The 21,216-nt window shown below is 47.0% G+C and overlaps 1 protein-coding gene across 1 annotated transcript in view; it reads right to left on the reverse strand.

Annotated features, from left to right (window-relative positions):
• Window positions 1–370: 370 nt before the first annotated feature.
• LOC119431643 (contactin-like) overlaps window positions 371–21,216 on the reverse strand; it is a 41,337-nt gene continuing 20,491 nt past the window's right edge. The window contains 14 exon segments of the mRNA XM_037699122.1: window positions 371–489; window positions 492–587; window positions 590–650; window positions 2,475–2,672; window positions 3,341–3,505; window positions 6,929–7,170; window positions 8,416–8,571; window positions 9,074–9,194; window positions 10,933–11,099; window positions 14,205–14,325; window positions 14,972–15,129; window positions 15,419–15,536; window positions 18,553–18,719; window positions 20,028–20,209. Of these exon segments, the coding sequence (XP_037555050.1) occupies window positions 371–489; window positions 492–587; window positions 590–650; window positions 2,475–2,672; window positions 3,341–3,505; window positions 6,929–7,170; window positions 8,416–8,571; window positions 9,074–9,194; window positions 10,933–11,099; window positions 14,205–14,325; window positions 14,972–15,129; window positions 15,419–15,536; window positions 18,553–18,719; window positions 20,028–20,209 (2,071 nt within the window).

The following is a 21,216-nucleotide window of genomic DNA, read 5'->3' on the forward strand; positions in this document are numbered from 1 at the left end:
CTAGCTCAGAATAAAGTTTATTCTCTCTTAATCAGCTAGACAATGGATTCCCGGAAAGTCTAAGGATAATCACCTGTGTAATCCAATGTTCAATGTGCACACTTTTTAGAGGCACACATGCCCACTGCGCCGCTGTAGAGGAGCCAGTACAGCTCAAAAACAGATAAACAATGTTTACTCGCCATAGGTGCACATCGCAATGCTGTGATGCTTAATGTGAATGAGCATGACAAAGCCACATGCAACCTCCCAAGCGGCAATGGCAGTTCAATCGTAGCGCCATGAACCAGAGTGGAGCTTCATGGACCAGAATAGCACTGGCCTTCGGATTGGTCCAGAGTCCAAGCAGACCTCACTGATAGACTCTCTTCTATGGACGGCACCAACAGCCTCGCCACGTGACACGCACACTGGTGGGAGAGAGGGCGAGCACCTTGACGCTCGTCGGGGGTCGCAGGGGTGCGGCCTTGAACGTCTTGGCCACAAAGAACCGCTCTTCGGGCCTGATCCAGCCTCGTTGTACGCCATGACAGCCACCCGGTACTCCGTGTTGGGTTGCAGACCCACGATGAGGCCCCAGTTTCGATGCCTCGCTTGAGCAGAATCAGGGAGTCCAGCTGTGGGTCCAGGTCGCTGCGCCAGTACTTGATCTGCACGAGAGACAGCAATGTGGGCAGTGAGCGTGAAGGAATGTGAGGCTTCGATGTGCCCCAGGTAACACAGTGGCGCATCAAAATGAGCCTGAGCTACCGTGGTGGGTCTGTGGCTGTGGTGTTGTGCTGCTGAGCACAAGATCTTGGGTTTGATTCACAGCTGCGGCAGCCAGGTTTTAATGGGCACAAAATGCGAAAATGCCGATGTGAAATGCTTTCGATTCTCCTTAAATTTAACAGTGTCGTCTACTAATACAGTAATACCTCGTTAACTCGAAGTACTAAAACCTGGAAAAAATTTCGAGATAAGTGGAGTTTTGAGATAGCCGAATTCACAAAAATATAAGCATAACCAGCGTGTAAAGCCAACATGATGCCTTTACAATATGGCACCAGTAACCACCTACTTCCTCACAAAGCTTAATGTGCCAGGAGTGGTACTTTTAGTAGATAATTTTTGCGATATTATGTGCATAGGTGCGAGGATGCTTTGTATAGACATACTGGTCATTGTGTCGACGAGCGCGGAGATCAACACGTCGGTTATATATAGGCAATGGCGTACCTCGCACGTATAAGCGCAAATGCAGATGCATGTTGACTCTGTGTTCGAAACCGAGTCACGCAAAAATCTCTAGAACGTGCTCAGTTTCCTGGAGTTTTTGAGCGAGAATAACCTCCACAGAGTGTCATTCTGACCACTAACAAAGCGCGAAAATGAACAGCACCGGATAAGCTATCGCACTGGCAGTATGCAACACAGAAAAGAGCAAGGGAACAACTGCCAACAGCGCCCAAAAAGCCAAAGCCACGCCTGAACGACTGCGCCCTCCAGATAAACACACAGATCTCGAGGCCATTGTTCACCTCTGGACACTAGGTGGTGTCTAAAGCTTGACGTCTATGACGTATTTCCGGCTTCCAAAATCGTTTTCGCCATTTGCAGTCAGCTGAACAATGGCTTCAACATCTGTATCTCTCGAAAGCGCCATGCCGCTCGTTGTGAGCAAACGTCACGGGAAAGCGCTCGCCACTGCCGTGCGTGGCTGGCATGTTTACAAGTGGCGGCGTGCTCGCCTGTGGCTGATGCTACTCTTTGCATGCGTCAGCGGTGATAGCGAGGCTCCGCCAGCATAATCGATGGGATCAGCTGGCCAAGAACTGTAGATGAGGGTGAAGTAGAATCAAAAGGCATTGGGACAAAATTGCAGGCCCGGGCCGGTATTTTGTAGGATGTGTTATGCTTTATTCTACGGTAGTCTTATCATCCACTGCTCGCGGCTGGCTGATTTCATTGATAACGTGAGCGGACCGTCGCTCTGACTGCTGACCAAGTGCAAAAAGCACGAAAAGGCATTAGCATCGGAAAAGGCATTGCTAAAAAATACCGGCCCCGGTTTCACTTTTTGGCAATACCACAGCTGCGCAAGCAAGTACAAGAAAACATTTCGGTACTGTCTTTTTTTTTAGAATTTTCGCAGTCTAGGTTTCGAGACATCCGGAGTTCAGCGCAGTGGCGTTTCGAGATAAGGGGTGAAAAACCCATAGAGTTGACACGGTGCCAGGGAAAAAAATTTGACTTGTCCGATAATTTGACATAACAGAGTTCGAGTTAAGAAGGGTTTACTGTATTTGACAACTTCTTCACAGCCGCAACGAACATAATTAGTGCCCTTACATTTTGCGTCCCTTATTCCCAGGAACGCAGTGTAGTGTTCACCACCACACGGAGCTGAAGATCACGGTGGAGGTGACACAAGTTCACAAAGTAGATACTCGATTTCTAAACTCACAAACAGTGTAGCAGGTGCAGCCACTCACCCGGTGTCCAATAAGGCGTCCTCGAATCTTCTCACGGGTAATGTCCAGCGGAGTCCAAGTGACGTTAAGGGCAGTGGAATTGTGTGGCACGGCATACACGCCTGAGGGCTGCACCTGGGGCATGCCCTCGGCTGAGTAGATAATCTCTGGTTCCGAGATGGGGCCCTCGCCCACCACGTTCACCGCTTGCACCTGAACCTGCACCAAGCAGCAGCGAATAGCATGACTATTGCGGCCAATGCCAGCACGCAATGGCAATCGCGACAGAGGTGCCCAAGAACAAGACTGGCTCTACAACTATTTGCCTTAAGTAATGCTAGGAGACTCCCGAGCATGTGACACGGAATTTTTTCTTGCCCAGCCTGTGTAAGCATTAAATTTTGTGAAAACTTTTCCGACATTCAATATTCGGCTTTCTTTTCTTGATTCGATTCGAAATATACTATTCGGCATTCGCACTCCCCTAATAACAATGATTCTAGTTATTTCATGACTGCGCATGATAACATACGAATACGGAAGGTGCCTATGACAATACGCTTTGGCAGTCTGTGCATTGTGGCTGTCTAGCAGGTTATAGCAGATGCTGTGGCCGCCCCCGTACACTGGCCGGTACAATGGAAACCCTTTCTTTACCCGATGCTTTCTCTTCAAGCAATTCCTTAGTGATCTGCAGAGTTAGATGGTCTGCTTGAAGTGCACTGATTAATGGCAACACGTATGCATTGCCATTGGCTCCCTCAGTGCCCATAATTTGTGAGGATTCCCGCCATACTTTACAACTGTTCAGCTCATCAAAGAAACTGGGCTTAAGCAGAGTTCCTCGCAAAACAGAGTTCACTGTGCTTGATGTCACGGGTGCTTACCTCATACGGTGAGAAGTAGTTCTCCTCGCCAACAGGCACCACGTACAGGCCCATGTTTCCCAGCTTGCGGAGGTCCTTCTTTCTCGGCTCGCTTCGGTCCCCAGATGGTCGGTAGTACACGCGGTACCAGATTTCCGGTGAGTTCCACTCCTCCGGCGACAGCGGCTGCATGGAAAAAATTGCAAGGACCCTGTTCTGTCACAAATTCTCTCTTTCTTTTTGCCTGCCAGAATAGAATTATGTAACAGCCTCGATGGTGCACTGTGCACCTTACCACTTGGAGTATTTCTAGTAAGGTACCACGCCATTACTCTGCTTACTTGTTGCTGTTTTCGAAGTTGATCGTTACACCTGTGTACCCAATTGTTCATTCTGTAACTTGCTTCTTCTGTGTCTTGTAAACAAAATAAAGCATTCCTTCTAACAAAAATTTATGGATTAGAACTGAGAAACAGACTGCAATCACATGCATCTGTGAACACTGTATTAACCATTTGTCTACTGCGAAATTCCCCCACAAGGACTATTCCGTTTCTCCCCGTTTCTTCACTTCTGCAGCTAACAGCTGTCTCCACAATCGTCACCGATGCTGTCTGCATATGCCCTGAAAACCTTCCTTCTTCATTTTTGACCTCCTTGCCATGCTGAAGGACGTGGCAATGTGCAATCCCCTCTCCCCTCATTCAGTGAAGGTGAGGGAGAAGTGCAGTACAGGCATGACTGCACAACAGTGCACAAGGCATTAAGAAAGCAAGGGAAATGAAAGAAGCAATACTGGCAGTTTAGATGTGCACCTACTAAAAAGATGCAGAGACCTTGTGGGGATTGAGGCATGCACCGGCGCCATTGCACGGCCATTCACCTGTTCTGCCGTCCCTACGCCTCTCCCCATTCCACTCGCAACCGGTTTCAGCGGTGGCGCTCCATTCGCGGTAGTTTACTGTGAGGGTGCCCACGTCGCTCAGGCAAGTTCTGGCAATGGGCCAACTCTCGCAAGTTGGCCCATTGGTTATCGTGAGAGCAAGTAGCATAGCCGTTGGGACTTTTCCTAGCGGCGTGTGCCAGCTTGAGCCTGTGCTCTCACAGCGATGTGCTGTAGGCGCCCCTGTCTGTATTTTTGCCCTTGGTGCGGGATGCCTTTGGTTCCAGCGCCACCTCGGTAATGGGCGTTTGTGCAGTGTTGGGTGCCGCCGGAGACAATAAACAGTTTCAGTTAACTCAGGGCAATACTGTGTTATTCCGTGCTTCGCTCGGTAGCCCCTTGTGACCTGAGCTTGTGCACAGTGGTGCGCTAGAGGCCACAGCTGAAGCAGCCCTGTGGCTCGCTAAGCTTGAACCTGCGGTGGTCGGTACTCCTGTGCGACCCTGAGACCCCACAACCTTTCCAAATGCTTTCTGTTCTTTTATGACCTTTCCTTCCTTCTTTTCATACTTTCTTTTCTTCTATGCATATGCGAGTATGGGCCATAGAAATGTTGCAGTCATTACCGTATTTACTTGCGTAATGAATGCACTCGTACAATGAACGCACCCCCAACTTTAGTAGTCCCAATTTGTATTTTTTTTCTCCCACATAATAAACGCACCCTGAACTTGCTGCCGTGAAGTAGGAGGGACAAGGTACGATTTCACATCCAATATGACGTCCGGCGGGTTCGATTGTATCGGACGCCGAATCGTACCATGTGTCTCCTACTTTTATTCCGATAGCTATCATATGGACACTCCAGGCGCATTATTGCAGTCGGCGCTGACGATCGCGGCTCTATCTCCCGCGTTCGAGGGAGGAAAGCAGGGAGGAAATGTGCTGTATTCTGTCACGCACATGGCGCCAGGGGAGGGGAGGGGGGCGGCGGCGCAGCAACTGCGCATTGTGCGGCCGTGCGTGCCCTACGGTATGTTGAAAGCGATCTGCATCGGGGGCTGAGTCTAGCAGTGCGACAGCGGCTTATACCTTTGTGCGCGCTGCGGTCTCGCTGCTCAGTTTGCGTTCAAGTGATACACGGCACGAAGGTCACTTCGCTCTCTGTTGCTGCCGCACTTGCTCACGCTCGCGTTTTGACAGCGAGTGTCCGTGGTCATCGAGTGTGATGTACTCATGTTTGCCTGTGCGCGCAAGCTTGTTAATCTAGATCGTTATCGAATGTTTTCAAGTTTATATGGCTGATAACACTACTATCCTCACTTCGTATAGCAGCCTACACATTTGCTATCGCAATCGATGGTTTGCCTTTAGGGTGAAACTGCTATGTTTTAAGAGCCGCGAAAAAAAAAATCCCTCAAAATTTTTTCCCCGCATAATGAACGAACCCCTAATTTTGTGCATATTTTTCGGGAAAAAAAGTGTGTTCATTATGTGAGTAAATATGGTAATAACATTCATATCTTTGACAATGCGTTGAAACATACTGGCAGGTAGACAGATCATATCTGCTTCAATTCATGGGACTGCACTTGCAAATGCCGCAGGCCTCAAAGTTCATTACGGACAATAAATAACTCGATATCTGTGTGCAGTGAGTAGAACGTCCTAAATTTGTGAGCTTGTCTCATCGAAGAACTGCAGTAGAACATCGTCCATACGCTTTGAAAAAAAAAAAAAAAAGCCAGAAATAATGTACCAACCTGAGAAAACGTACGATCTGGAGTCACTGAAAAATTCTGCACTCAACTGTAGTAAACATCTATGCAAATCGTTGCACCACGAGACGCCAACGCGTGCCAAGCTCGTGGGGCCCAAGCAGCCCAAAACGGGCATTACTGTTCTTACGGATTCAGCAAGATTATGTTTGCACTCCTTGAGTTCAACCCGGGTTGGCAGCTTCTTCGAGCGCAGCATTTTAGTGGTAAGTTTTGATGTACCTACTCGGCGTGAATCGTTCGGGCACGACACTGGTATTGCGACATACCAAAACGAAATCGAGTTAGTAGAAGATGCCAGAATACAATGCCTACTATGCCGCCAGAGCGAAAAATGACGCTCACTTCATGCCGCTAGCAGAAGAGAACAGTGGAGCGTCTGGGCTATCGACTATCAAAAGTGTGCAGTATGCTTCCAACGGCTGCCCCGTGCGCTTTGAAACAGATAGGTGAAGAAGAAGCTTATCGCAATGAAATGTGAATGCGACAACTCGGAAGGTGATTTTATGGTACCGCAATAGGAAACTGAGTGCACACCAGCGTTTTCATGTCGGATGGACGGGTGAGTGTTGCAGGGAAGCACTGCTTTGGCGGGTGGTTACTGTTATCAATTGCATGCACATCATGCCTTTTCTTGTTTACATGGTATCTACCGGCCAGAAAACATATAATGCGATTGCAGTTTGACAATGTACTGAACATTGGTGTTGAAATATCATGTTTTCTGGGAAAGTGTGAATCTGTAAAAAAAAGAAGTGTAACTGTATTGGGTCATCTTTAATGTCCTTGATCGAGAACGTTGGCTCCAAGAGTAGTACGTAACGGGATCGTGTTTACGATGTTCTACTGTACTCCTCCTACACTGGCGAGCTAGAATTACTGCATTGTTTTCTTTCAACGACACCCAGTCTTGTCAGTCGTTAACATCAGATGTAGCAGCTGGCTCACCGTCCACGTAATAGTGAGCGACCCAGCCTTGCCCCCTCCGCCGCCAACGTTGCGCGGGGCAATGTACGGCCGGTCCACGGCCGTGTTGTACTGTGGGCTGGGATCAGATGGTTGGCCAACGCCGAGCAAGTTGGCAGCAATCACCCGGAACTCGTACTTGCTCCACGGTGACAGCACATTGCCGAGCTCAATCTCTCGCCTGCCTGATGTGTGGTGCTTTGAAGCTGGGGCATACGTCACGTCTGAAACAGACAAAAAAAAAAGCACTTATATATGCGTGCATGATTTGCACCACTTCTTAATGCAAAATACGTGGTTTTTTTTGGCAAAGTATTGCAAGTCTTGGTATTGTAAAAAAATCACAAAAAAAAAGAACTCACTTAAAAATTCTCATGCTACACATGAGCAAATGTAATGCCTGAAATCCCTGCTCTCCTTCTCCCTTGTCAGAAGGCACCGTCCTCACCGACTGCTAAAAACCCATCAGCATCTTGAATTCTAGACCCATAGAAAGACCTGATAAATACTGAAGCATTAATAACCAAGAATGCAATAGCAATGCCATGTCATCGCTGGCACTGAAAAATGGCAGTTCATATTTTGCTTAACTGCTGCTGTAACACTTGTGATCACTAATAGAAATTTACAGACTTTGAATAATCCAACTTGCATTTTAGCAAGCTGAAATGACTCCTTTTTCTCAGTGCCATGTGCCAAAAGTGTTTAAATAAGACCAGCGAGGCCTGGGCGTGCTAAGCATACATGGAAACTGCAATTGTGAGGGCGTGCCTCGGTCATCAAAATGTTCCACTTATAGGCTCATGAAGAAGGAATAGTAAAGAGATGCCGAAAAGGAGTATCCAGTCAAGAGGAAGCTTTGGCCTGAGGCAAACTCTGAGTTCCTATTCCAATACATGTAAAACACAGACACAAAAATTATGGGGTTTTACGTACCAAAACCACGACCTGATTATGAGGCACGCCGCAGTGGGGGACTCCGGAATAATTTGGACCACCTGGGGTTCTCTAATGCGCACCTAAATCTAAGCACACAGGTGTTTTCGCATTTCGCCTCCATCAAAATGTGGCCGCCATGGCTGGGATTCGATCTCGCGACCTCGTGCTTAGCAGCCCAACACCGTAGCCACTAAGCAACCACGGCGGGTTCAGAAACACTCTCAGTAGATGGCCACTGAAGCAATATGAATTAAATGTGTCGCGTTTAAGAAAGCTTAAGTCAATCAATGAATCAATCATTCAATCAGTTTATTCATGTATCAATGTACATGGAAGGGTGAAAAGAAAACAACTGTTGGAAGCAGAATTTTTGTTTACGGCCTTAAACTTTTTACAATAACGTTATCACTTCATTGCGGCAGGGCCCTACTGCCTGCCCTTGTCTTGCTTGTTGAAAGTGTGTTTAGTGCTCTCTATTTTCTATATTTCCATGACACTGAAACAGAACAAATGCGAGTTCTGGCACTTACTCCGCAGTTCCCTCCAGCTGCCGTTGTGGTTGGTACGGCCTTCGATGGCATAGCTTGTGATGTGGCTGCCATGACTAGTGCCGTCAGCCCACTCAACAAAGCCAGAAGTAGCGTTGAAAGAATGGCCAAGCACTGCACCAGGGGGACCCGGGGGACCTGCAACACGAAGGTCGCACAGAAAGGTCGCTTGGTGGCTGAGTGACCCAATCGATCCATGCCAACAAGAAGACCGCCCTCTGACGCCCCATTAAGTGGCCTGGCTTGTACAAGAATAGCCCAAAACAAGCGGGATATATCACCCAAAGTGTTTATCAAGCTAATAAATTGGGCTTATTTTAATTAACAATACGGCTTGCACACCATATTTCCACGCACACTGTTCAAGATGGCTGCGCTGGTTAATTGCATTTAGAAAAAATTGTAGAAAGCTGGCCACCTTCACTGATTACAGCACTATTAGTGGTCCCACCACAGTGGCTATGTGGTGGAACCAGCAGGTCATTGTTTCCCAAGACACAGCAGCCACATTTTGGTGCGAGTCAAATGCAACAATGTTGCCTGCCTGCCAACACACTAATATCAGCAGCAGGGTTACTAAAGAAAGAATTAAACAAGAAATCCCGGAGGTACATTGTTTGCAACTAACACACACACTCACCTAGAACCAGCAGCTCAGTGTTGGCAAACACTTTGCCCACCGATGTCTTGGCTATGCAGGTGTAGTGGCCAGCCTCTGCGAAGCTCACGTTGTAGATGACCAGGTAGCCTGGCCGGTAACCCTGCATTTGGTGTTGGTACCAACGTGAGTTATGCATACACTGTGGATACAAAAGGCTGTCCAGCTTACTGGTGCACTTTCAGTGGTAGAAATTCCTTTTTTTTTTTGGTCACACCAGGCGAATAACAGTGCGAAGTGTTTGATGAATGACGCAAACAATGAAAAAATGCAATCTTTAAAAATTTATTTTCAATGAATGCGTAAGTAAGCACAATCTCTTTTTCGATGTTAGTAGAATAAAAATTTCCCAGTTTCGCCTGAAAGGCAATGCATTGATTGCAATAGCAACTTATTAGACTTCTTCTTTCTGGGGTTTTACGTGCCAAAACCAGTTCTGATTATGAGGCACGCCGTAGTGGAGGGCTCCGGAATAATTTCGACCACCTGGGGTTCTTTAACGTGCACTACAACGCAAGCACACGGGCGTTTTTGCATTTCGCCTCCATCGAAATGCGGCCGCCGCGGCCGGGATTCGATCCCGCGATCTCGAGCTCAGCAGCGCAACGCCTTAGCTGACTGAGCTACCCCGGCGGGTAGCAAATTATTAGACAGATATGCGCAGTAAGGTTAGTTGTTTTATCAGTTGTATAAACTGCTTCAAACATCCGCTTAATAACTAAATTCACAAGCACAGTGTCATGTGCGCACAGGCAAACATGAGCACATCTGGCTCGACGACACTCACTGTCAGAACACTGACGTGACGAAGAGCGGCAGTAGTGGCGAGGGAATTCTCCTTCATGCTGCCTTTCACTTCAGCGCAAACTTGGCACGCAAGGGCACAGCACACACGAAGCCATCAGCTTTCTCAGGTCGGCTAGAGTTCAAACCTACCGCAGGCTACCTCCAAGATAGTGAGGGCACGGCTGAGCTCAGCTGAGCAATTCGCAGCCATGGCTGGAGTAGAAGCAGAATCGCGCACTTCCTTTCCCTCTTCCCTAGCACGCGCACATCTCCCCGCTCCCCCCTAGCAAGTGCAAAAAGTTGCCGTGCACCTTCCCTGCTTTTGTACTCCTGCGCACGTGAGAAAACGCCGCCGCCACAAGCCACTATCCTTTTCAGCTCACCCTTGCATGCTTTCCCCTGCACCTACAGCTTACGGCTCGCAGCCGCGATCTTATCCCACTTGGCCAACAACAACGGCAGATTCGCCTGGAGTGTTCATATAACTGATAAAATTGCAGTTTCAGCCCGAATGCGAAGCAGTGGTGCAATATCTGGCAAAACATAACACACAGTAAATGTTGCACTGTTTTGCATGGTGTTTGCAAATATGAGCGAGCAATGTACTTTTGAGAAGAAAAGGAAGTGTGAGTTGTATTCGTTTGAAGAAGTTGCACTCCCCGGTAGTGAAGCAGAGAGATGCGCCTTTTCCTTCCTCCTCTTATCTATCCTGCCAAGCGCTAGAAGACTAATGAAGACAAAGCAGACGCATGCAATAGTTGTCATTTCATGTAGCTGAATACAATTTAATTCAGGACAACCTCCACAACTTGGGTATTTGTGTATGTGTACTAAAAGTGGCTCTGGGAGTGTTAGCCAGTGCCACAGATGGCCATGGTAGGGCATCGCATGCATAATGCTGAAGGTGGAGGTTCGGCTCCCACCAGAGGTAAGTTGTCGTTTTGTCCACTTTCATTCAGCGAGAAATTTACTTACTTACAACAAACCCTGGTGGGGTAGTCAAAGAAAGGTTCATTTTAAAAGAAGAAAAGGAGGGGTTCCATCCCAGCACTGACCACGCCATACTGGGGCCACTCGTGTGGATGTATGCGCAGGTCGTTGTGCAGCCAGATGTAGGAGAGGTCGAGCATGTGCGGTGCCAGTGCATGGCAGTGCAGCTCCTCCAGGCTCCCCACCGTGGCCACCACCTTTGGGGGAGGGGACTCCACGCTGCGTGGCAATGCTGCATGGACGTCGTTATCAGGTTACGATGGTACGTCCTTAGCAGCAACAACTGTGTTCAAGTTCATGTTTGTTGTCTGCTATGTTCAACGCATGTGTCACCTATTACATTCAATGGCAAAGAAAGAAATAAGAAGAAGGCGAAGGTGTGTGCATGCCATGCAATATGTGTCCACTGCCAAATGACGGGGCAATGAATTTAAGTGGCAATCAGGTGGCTGACGCACTTGTTCTTTTCCGGAAAGCCTTGTTGGCCCCGTGTGATGGAGCGTGCTCCATTTCAACAAAAGCTCTCTTTTTTGGTTTATCAAGCTTCCCCTCACAGTGCGAGTGCCTTTTTTTGTACAGTTGAAAACACTCATAACGATCCCCGACACGACATGAGTAATAACAACCACATTTCAGTGTACTTACAATTTTACAGCCTTGAATCTTGAAACTACATCCAGATGTAATGAAAATTTTTGAATGCATCGTAATGTTACAATGAACAATTTAGACTTGGTCACAGTAAAAAAAGGGTGCCCGCGAAGTTCCCAAGCACGGAAGCACGACCAAACTGGATGCATGTGTCCAACCATGACAAAGATACGACCTTCAAGAAGAGTGAGTGCTGTGCGTCGATTTCTGAAGCCACAAGTAAGGTCATTCAGCTTCAAAGCATGTCTCCAGGGGGGCAGTACAGTGGACAGGGTAGTACAGTGGCTGTGGAGGCAGTGGCCTCTTGAGATTTCAACGACACATGCGCCGGTGCGATTCTCTTGCGTAGTTCTCCGTGCATCATCACATGTACTGCGCCTATTTGGATGATTTGGAACAATGGCCACTGAACCATAGTTATCAGCGCTGTCGACGTTCATGCGGCCCAAGTAGATGTGAACGCGGCATGGCACACCTCTGCCACACAAAGTTGCAAAGGTTTGGCGGTTACTATGCCATTATGGGGAAATAACAGTTCGTTGATGCTTTGTTTACGTTGACATTGATTCCCAATAACCGTTTGTGATGACGCTCTACCATTCAAACTTCTTACTTTTTCCGGCGAAGCAACATAGTGATACCGTTCACGGTGACATTTTACCTTTCTAACTTCATATTTTTTAGCCAAGGCAACATAGAAAACCCAATTTTAATGCTGGCGGTTTGCTCAGAACAATGCGGCGAATGCTCAGCAGTAACAGTAAGAGCTTTCAAAAATGGCGGCATGCCACAATACCTACCAGTCATCCATACCTGATGATAAATCACAAGCTCCCATAGAAAAATGGTGGTGGCTGCATTTGCAGTTTCTAAATGAATGGTGATCGAAACTGGGCACCAATTCGAATGGTACTATGCCACATTTCATTCTTTAGATCATCGTTCAAAATTTGCAACTAGGTTGCGAGAAAGTGCCAGGAATAAAGATAAAGGTATTGAAACTCCCACTTTCGTACCAAAGTGGTGTTGAATCGTAACGGCCAATGCCACATTAATTTTTGTGCATTTTGGCGGGCAAGTCCACATATACAACGAAGTACTGATAAAATGAGCATTTTTCATGGAACTATCAAGTTTGTTATAAACACATTGGACTGCATTGTAGAAATGTAATTTACTACAGTCAATGACCGATTTTCTGGACAGCCGATTTTTCGGACATGCCCAATAATTCAGACTCTTTCGTGGCAGTGCCACGTACCCCGGAGGGTCAATTGCATAAGAACCTCTGAAATTTCGGATGCAGAAAACTTTCGCCGCCTGGTTTTCTCGACTTTTTGCTATGACATAAGCTTCGGAACGGCATTAATCATAGGCACCACTGCCACCATTTTGATTATCTCGCCTCCTCAAATCAGTACTCTCACACGCAGATCCGCTGGCAGCCGTAGCCACCACCTTGGCAATGCTAGGCCTAGCTGCTTCGACGTTCGCTACCAAGCTTCTTTCTGTTCAGTGCAGTGTTTTTCATTGAAAAAATTTCCCAATGTTAGCTATGGCACCGACTCCATTTTTGTAATCCTCGACAATGTCTTGAAAGCTCGGAAAGCGCATTGCATCATGCCGGTCCCCTAAAGTCAGCTTCGCATCTATACAACACTGTTACGAAAGTGAAGCATACGCAAAGTATTGCAGTGAAGCATACCAAGAGTGGGAAGGGGCAATTGTCACGGGACACGGTATGCATTCCTTAACCGGACACACGTGCACCTGCTGTCTGCTATCACAGTACAAGCACCGCTATACGTAATAAGTCTACTGGCAGGCCTTCAGAGCTATTTCGGACGTGCCTGTGGAGATTTGAGCCCTTGGGGGCAGTAAAAGACATGCATTCATTTTTTCAGACTGCCTGATTTTTCTGACGTTTTTGCAGTCCCGAGGGAGTACGAAAAATCGGACACTGACTGTAATATGACTCTGTTTACCTTTTTTATTATCTCTCTAAGGTGTATGCCACTGGTCAATCTGGTGTGCATTATCTTGTTCCATCCACAGTGGAGAACTTGTTGCCACCTTTTGATTTGGAGTGAATACACATCCTCCATAAGTCCTTTCAAATTGCAGCAACTTCACAGCACATGACTCCTTCTTTCTCTGCTGAGGGGGCATAGATTCAACTAGCACTTCTGTAGTGTATTGCCTTACTTCTGTCGAATGCATGTGTCAAGCTTGACTACAATGCAGTGCGGAAGCATTGTACTTTCCCCTCACCGATTTGGAGTGGTGGAATCCCGAGTTAGATTCAAATGCTTGCTTGGGGATTGTGGTTACTTCTTTATAACTACAAGCAAAAATCAACGCAAGCAATTTTGACGGTGGACATGGCACTTGAAGCCAACTCACGTGCATCTAAACGGCAACATTTTTAGGAACCAAGTCCCGACGCTAACTCATGCCTCAATACCTGCTCGTAGTGGGTCGTATAATAGAACAACCGGTGGTCTTTGTTGAGTCTAACAACTGTTATAACCAAGCTTAGTTTTCCACATGAACTTGCTCCAACTTTCTTATTTACTCCAAACAATAGGCTCGAAACCCACCGCTCTTCTTCTATAAACATGTCATCACTGTTGCTTCAAACTAATGCTGCCAACAAGGTTACAGCAGCTGTCCTGCAATGACTTACACAGCACGACAAGGGCACCAGTGCTGCTGGCAGTGCCATACTGGTTCTTGACAACGCAAGTGTAGTTGCCTTCATCTTCACGGCGCACCGGATCAATCCGTAGGAAGCCGTTGCTGAGCACCTGCACACACCCAGTAACAAAGCATGAAGCACATCTAGGCACTCGAAGCTTGGAGAGCAAGCATGAGGACAGCGAATGAAGTAACAACCAGCCCGCTACTTGTATGATCCCACCAAGTTTCTACAGCAGCAAATGTTATGGGCTCTTTCACCTTTGACCATGGCCATAGGCTACACCACAAAACCACCTACTTTACTCAACCTGCAAAACTGCTACGGGTATCTATAATTCGGCTAGCTGGCACTCTTGTGCAAAAGGAGCAAGAATTGCAATTTCTGTGTTTAAACGAGTATGTGCTGTTTCTTTTGTAACCAAAGGCAACTGGAACCCCCCAACTATTCTTATACAATTATATTATTACTTACACATTAGTCTTTGGCCAACAACAACTAGTGCCTCATCAACTTTATGTATAGTCTGCTGAACTACTTTGCCTCTTGTATTATGAATGTGTTTCTTGCATGACATGTAACGGCTGGTACATAAGGTCCATTACTCAGAAGGCTGCAGGTTTTTCTTTCTCTTTTTTAATTAATGCTTTCTTCTGGTAAGAGTGGCTATCACTGAGCCAGTTGGCATCAAATTGCTTTTTCCAAGCTTGCTGTACAGATAGCAGAAGATACAGGGCCCTACTACAAGGACATACCTGCGTCCTGCCACCAAGTGGAAAGGTGTAGCCATTCCGTCGCCACGTGAACTCCGGGAATGGGGCTGCTTCGGGACGGCAGGGGATGGTGATGTTGCCTTCCTCGGCAGCATACATCTCCGTGTCCAGGGGGTACTTTGCGAAATTGGGTGCCATGGCTGCGTTTTGAGGCAAAGCACAAAGCACAACTTAGGCAAGAGAGGGGGTGGAACAGGCACCCAGATTTCAACCTGAAGACACACACATTTAAAGGAACATGGGAAGTGATTTTCATGGCTGCATGAACATGGGAAGCAGGCAGATGATGACTAAGGTCAACAGTTGAGACTAAACAGTGTAAATGAAACAATCAAACAGGAAAATTGGTGGTTCGCACTATGCAATGTGGCTAACAAGCGCTACAAATGTAATACAACACAGCGATAACAGTGGAAAAATCCGACTCACTGACGACTCTCAGCTGCGCCGTGGAAAAACTGGTGCCGAGAGAATTGGTGGCTGAACACTGGTACATGCCTTCATCAGCACGGTTGAGGTCCTCGATGACCAAGATGTTGTTGTCCACCTGCCAAAGTCACAGGAAGCCAAACAGATAGCTCGATACATGTGTGCGATACATATGTTCGTGTGTACAGTACACAAACACTACTCACAGCATTGAATTCCTACAACAGCATGCAAACTCCCCGGACATCTCTTACAAAAAAGTCCACATAATCGAGTTTCAAATCCAAATCACATATTAACAATTCATAGCATCTGCTTTGACTGTCGAATGTCCAGTACTTAAATCATAAATAATTCAAATTACACAATACACCTTACAGCTACACACTAAATCCAAATATACCATATTTACTCGTGTAAGGCCCACAATTTTTAGAATACATATGTTCGTGTGTACAGTACACAACACTACTCGCAGCATGAATTCCTACAACAGCATGCAAACTCCCGGACATCTCTTACAAAAAAGTCCACATAATCGAGTTTCAAATCCAATCACATATTAACAATTCATAGCATCTGCTTTGACTGTCGAATGTCCGTACTTAAATCATAAATAATGCAAATTACACAATACACCTTACAGCTACACACTAAATCCAAATATACCATATTTACTCGTGTAAGGCCCACAATTTTTAGAATGCAGCTCTAAGGCGGCTGTTTCTGTGTTTCACGTTGGTGTCATTCCTCGGCGTAACCGAGTGAACAAGCACAGCAAAGGATGAAAGAGCGAATGCGGAGCATGAAAGCCGGCGAAGAAGAAGAGGCGATGAGCGGAGGAGGAGGGTGCAGCGGAACCATGAGGCGGAAAGCAGAGGAGGAGGGTGTGATGTGTTTCGTTGTCACTGATCTCGGAGGCGTGCGGGTGTTATGAAAGATGGAGAGGGAGACTGGCGACACAGCAAACAGATTTTATTTACACGCGAACTCAAAACCAAAAAGCCTCAGAAAATCAAGCTACACACTGGACTAAAAAACAATGAATAAATAAATGCCAACAAATGTACAACCTAATAAATCAATAAATATCCTTAACTTCGTCTCAGTTAGTCCTAGGCCCTTCCTACCCCAAAGTCTGGCATCACTGGCCTACTGTAGCGACGATACAGAAAGTCGTTCTTACAAAGTTCGTCGATGCGCGTATTTTCCCGGCGAGAATCTCGTTGGGCCTTTCTAAATGTCGGTGCCTCCGTCGACCGTCGTATATTCGTTGCTGCCTTTCGGTCGGTCCTTCAACTCGCTCTTCTCGGGAGCCTGGATAACCCGGTCGCTGCTGCTGACGTGGCCGGGAGAGGTGACGGGTTAGGCCTAGCGACGTCCTCGGCCGCTGCTTCCGTCTCGCTCCTTTCCCGAGAGCCGACGTGGCGTTCCGGGGATCATCGAGCGTGCCGGTCTGCCGTAGAAGGGGGAGCCTCTCTGGGGTGCCTGGTCTTGTCGTGAGGAGCTGCAGCTCGTCCAGGAGCCTCGCCCGAACTTGTCGAGGTCGACGGCCACACCGTGGACGGCCAACGTCACGGACTCGGCCAGACCCCCAAGTCTCCCGTCGCCAGAGCGGTGCTGGCGATGCGACCTTCCTGGCCCGGAGCCACGTCGATAATACCAGCTCAGCCTCGCTTCTGCCTCGATTATGGCTCGGTTCACGCGCCTCACGCGCCTCGCGCCGTTCCGAACGCTCCGATCACATCGTCCTCGTCTTCTTTTATTTCGCCTCCGGCGTCTTACTCATGACAGAGGGCATGGCGAAACTGTGAGAAGAAAAGTGCAGTGTTGCGGAAGACAGACTCTGCAGCGACGACGGCTACGAGATGGCACCAGAGAAGCATGCGCCGTCTGTTCACCGATGATGCCCCCGCACTGCATCAGCAGAAGTCGGCTGTGAATCGCGCCCACACGCTGCCTCTCACGATCTCCCAATTAACGAGGCATTCGCGCCACACTTCACTCGTTTGTAATGCGGCGCATGAGACAGATTGTCTGTGCCAGCCAATATATCGTGAAATGAAAACATGTATACAGCTGCACTCAAATTCGCATTAGGAAGTATTGTAATCGTCGGTGAATTTTATTGGATTCTTTACTGGGTGCGGGTCTTACATGAGGCAGGAGTATAGCTACTCTGTGGAGCCTCGAACTCCACTCAGTCTGCTACACAAATAATGCAACCACTGGCAACTGGTTATGAACACACTTACAGTGACTGATAAACTTTTCAGGACACGAACAATGCCGTGAAAATGTCTGAATAACTGGGACAGTAAAATTGATTTTGTTATTTTTTAGAGCGCCAGCACAGGAGAACATTCTTTTACAGAGTTTTCTGTGTTGTGCTCCATTAAAATTAAGTTTACTTTAAATGTATGATAGCCGAGGCCACAGGTGCGTTTCGTGTCCACAGGTCGTAGTGAAGTGCAAATATTGCGTATGCGGCCTTGACTCTGCAACACTATCAGTTTAGGCTGTGCAATGGAAAATAAGTTTGGAGCTTTATTGGCTTTATGCCCACATATGAACTTATGCCTTTCCATCCAGTAAGCACGCACTTGAACTTGGTAGACGTTGGCGGTAGTTGGCAGCTGAACATCCATGGACCCAAATTCAGCTTTACACATATGGCCGTCAATCCAGCCTGTGCATATGATCTCACAATTGATCGCCAATGCGGTTGACCAGTACAAATATCTTAAGGGCAAACTTCCCACAACGGCTTGTCATCTGCCACACCTGCTGGCTAGGCCTAACCAGTGCTGCCATGTCGTTTCATAGCAGTTCGGCGACCTAAAGATGTGGTTTAGTATGTTTGGTGCCAAGTGTGGGATTAGTGATAACAATGCATCATTGTCAGCAGAGCAACTAGTGCCAACTAGAAGCCGCTTCCAGAAATTAACCAGCACTCAGGTATGCACATGATGCTTAGCGAACCTTTTTTCACAATTTTGTATTTGAAGTAGGGTGTGCGGGCCTTATAGGATTATATACAGTATCTGGGCATCAAATCTGAATCTGATTCAAATTTTAATTCACGCAGGCAAGCAGACAAACGGAAGCATAAATGCGGTCTGGTCAATGCGCACCTTGTACCGGGCCCGCAAGTCGTCGCTGCTTTCAGTCTTGAGCATTTGGCCATTGCGATACCAGCGGTACTCCACCTCGGGAATGCCGAATGCCTCACAGGTCCACGTGAGTCGGGAGCCTTCGTCCGCCACCTGGTGCTCCAGTGGGATAGTGAACTCGGGTATTGCTGTGGATAAGAAAACAGGCACAAGTACAGGTCACTATGAGGTGGTAACATTGACCAACACAAGCATAAAATCACTAAACTTGAAAAAAAAAAAATTGTCAGTTTCACATGAAGTTCCAAGCAGTGACTGGTATAATAGCTTATGCAACTCAGGATATCTGTCCTTTATGATCTTTGTTATTCATTATTAAAGTCTCATGTCTGAAAAGTTATTTGTCCTCTAATTCTGTAGATTTGAGCACATCAGCACCTCCAGAACAATTTGGATGCAATTTGTGCTTGATATACTGAGTGTTGCATAAATAGGAGCGGAATCTATTCATGACACTTTCTGCTAAACACCTGGCTAGTTTGGGCTGAAATTTTTCGAAGAGGTAGCATTTTGCAGATTTTCGCTCATTACCACGTTTGCGGGCATTACTTCCTTGTTTCATTAACAACAAATCTGGGTGAATGTCGTTTGCAGCGAATGCCACTCAAAGCATGCCAATTCCACTGCAATGAATAGTGGCACCAATGGTCACAGCTACAGAGAACACCGTGTTTTCACCATAGCTGTGACAGATGACACTACAGTTCAATTGCAGCGAAATAACAATAATTTCGAGTGGCGTCGCTGCGGACAACAGTCACTCAAATTTATTACTGACTTAACTGGCAAGTAATGCTTGCAGATGTGGTAATCAGCTAAAATTGCTGCAAAATGGTATTCCTGTGCAATACTTGAGCATGAATGGGCCAGCGGTTTATACTTGTGTATAAACTACTACTGCTACTTATGCAACATTCAGTAGAACCTCATTCATACGTTCTGGGGAAAAAAAAATGTGAGAAGAAACATACTAACCGGGAAAACACAACCCAAACTCACTAAAAAATTAGACTCGACTGTAGTTGACACCTACATTGCGCAAATCATTGCAGCATGAGACAACAACGCACGTGCTGAGCTGCTGCTGCCTTGTGGAATGAAACATGCATTGTCATTTTTGGGGCTTCGGTTACATTTGCGCTCCTCGAATTGCTTACAGATATGCTTATGCAACTTAAGTTGCTTATTGCAAACTTTGGTCGCTTGTTGCAACGTACAAAGCTACAAACTAATTTTCTGCTGCATAGTTTTCATGCACTCTCTTGGCGTACACAATTGTGCCCACAGTGCCTGAAGTAGGTATATACTGGTGTGAACTGATATACACTGTGAATTGAAGTTTCATAAACTTTGTTTGTGCAACAAGCTTTGTCCCAGTAAGCATGACCCCATTTCCTATCAAGCTCATTCTTCTCATTCATACAGACATGGCTCACCCTGTATGCTCAGGGTGACACCCTTGCGAATGCTGTCTTGGTCAGCGCTGGCGATGCAGACGTATTCGCCAAGGTCCTCGACGCGCACACGTGGAAGGAGTAGCACACGGCCGTGTGAGCTGATCTGCGCTCCCACCGGCATCGGGCCTCCAATGCGGGTCCAGTTGTACTTGGGAACAGGACTGTGGATGGGAGAATACATGGACATGACAATGAATCATTGGATCTATCAGCAGGAATTCAATGTACACTAGAGGGCAAGACAACAGTAGTACTACCAGTATTAACCTGTGGGGTTGAAACATGGAACACACGAAAGATTGAAATGAAACTAAGGACCACAAAATGAGCGATGAACCAAGAAATGGTAGGTATAATGTTAAAGAGACAGGAATACAGCAGCATGTATTGAAGAGAAAATGGGGTTAGCTGATATTCCATTTAAGATTAAGAGCAAGAAGTGCACGTAAGCTGCTCATGTAATGTGCATAGCAGTTAAAAGCGGATTCACATAATAGACAATGCCACTGAGTAAGGCAGTGGATGAGCGTGAGACGATCCAGTGGCATTAAATCTCATTATGAGAGCAGCTCATCTGGAGCGACTTTATGCAAAGCAAGATTTCGTGCCCACCAGGCAAAGTCGTGCTCATCCATGGATTGAATCAGTAGCACTGTTTTCTGTGTAATCCAGCATAAGGTCGGCAGAATAAGCCGATACTTTCTCATACTCACTCCCCAATATTGTCACGGTACTATTCCTCAAGACGAGCATCGATGAAGAAGACGTTTTTGATCTGGCGCGCTCTCGCGCCATATGGTTCAGCTGCTTCATGGTCAAAGACGTCGCGATAAGAGGAGAGGAGGCAAGGCAGATCGTCAGCCTGGCGGGGCGAAAGGTCTGGAGCGATCAGTTTGTTCAGGTCGGTAGGACACAGATCTGGTGAAGACGACGGAATATCGGCAGGTGTACGAGCGAGTAACATTAGGTGGAGACAAGGCCGAGATAACGTAGTCATAGGAGGGCGTAAGCATAGCGAAGGAAATGCCCTGTGGGAGCACAGTTCGAAATTCACCACAGGAAGATAAGTAAGATTGTCCTATATAGTTATAACAGAGTGTGGAAAACCAACACTGTGCGTCAATAGAACGGCAGTGATGGGAACGAGCACATAGTCACCATCAGGTAC

This window comes from Dermacentor silvarum, chromosome 10, assembly GCF_013339745.2.
Source record: "Dermacentor silvarum isolate Dsil-2018 chromosome 10, BIME_Dsil_1.4, whole genome shotgun sequence".
In the NCBI taxonomy this organism is placed as follows: domain Eukaryota; kingdom Metazoa; phylum Arthropoda; class Arachnida; order Ixodida; family Ixodidae; genus Dermacentor; species Dermacentor silvarum.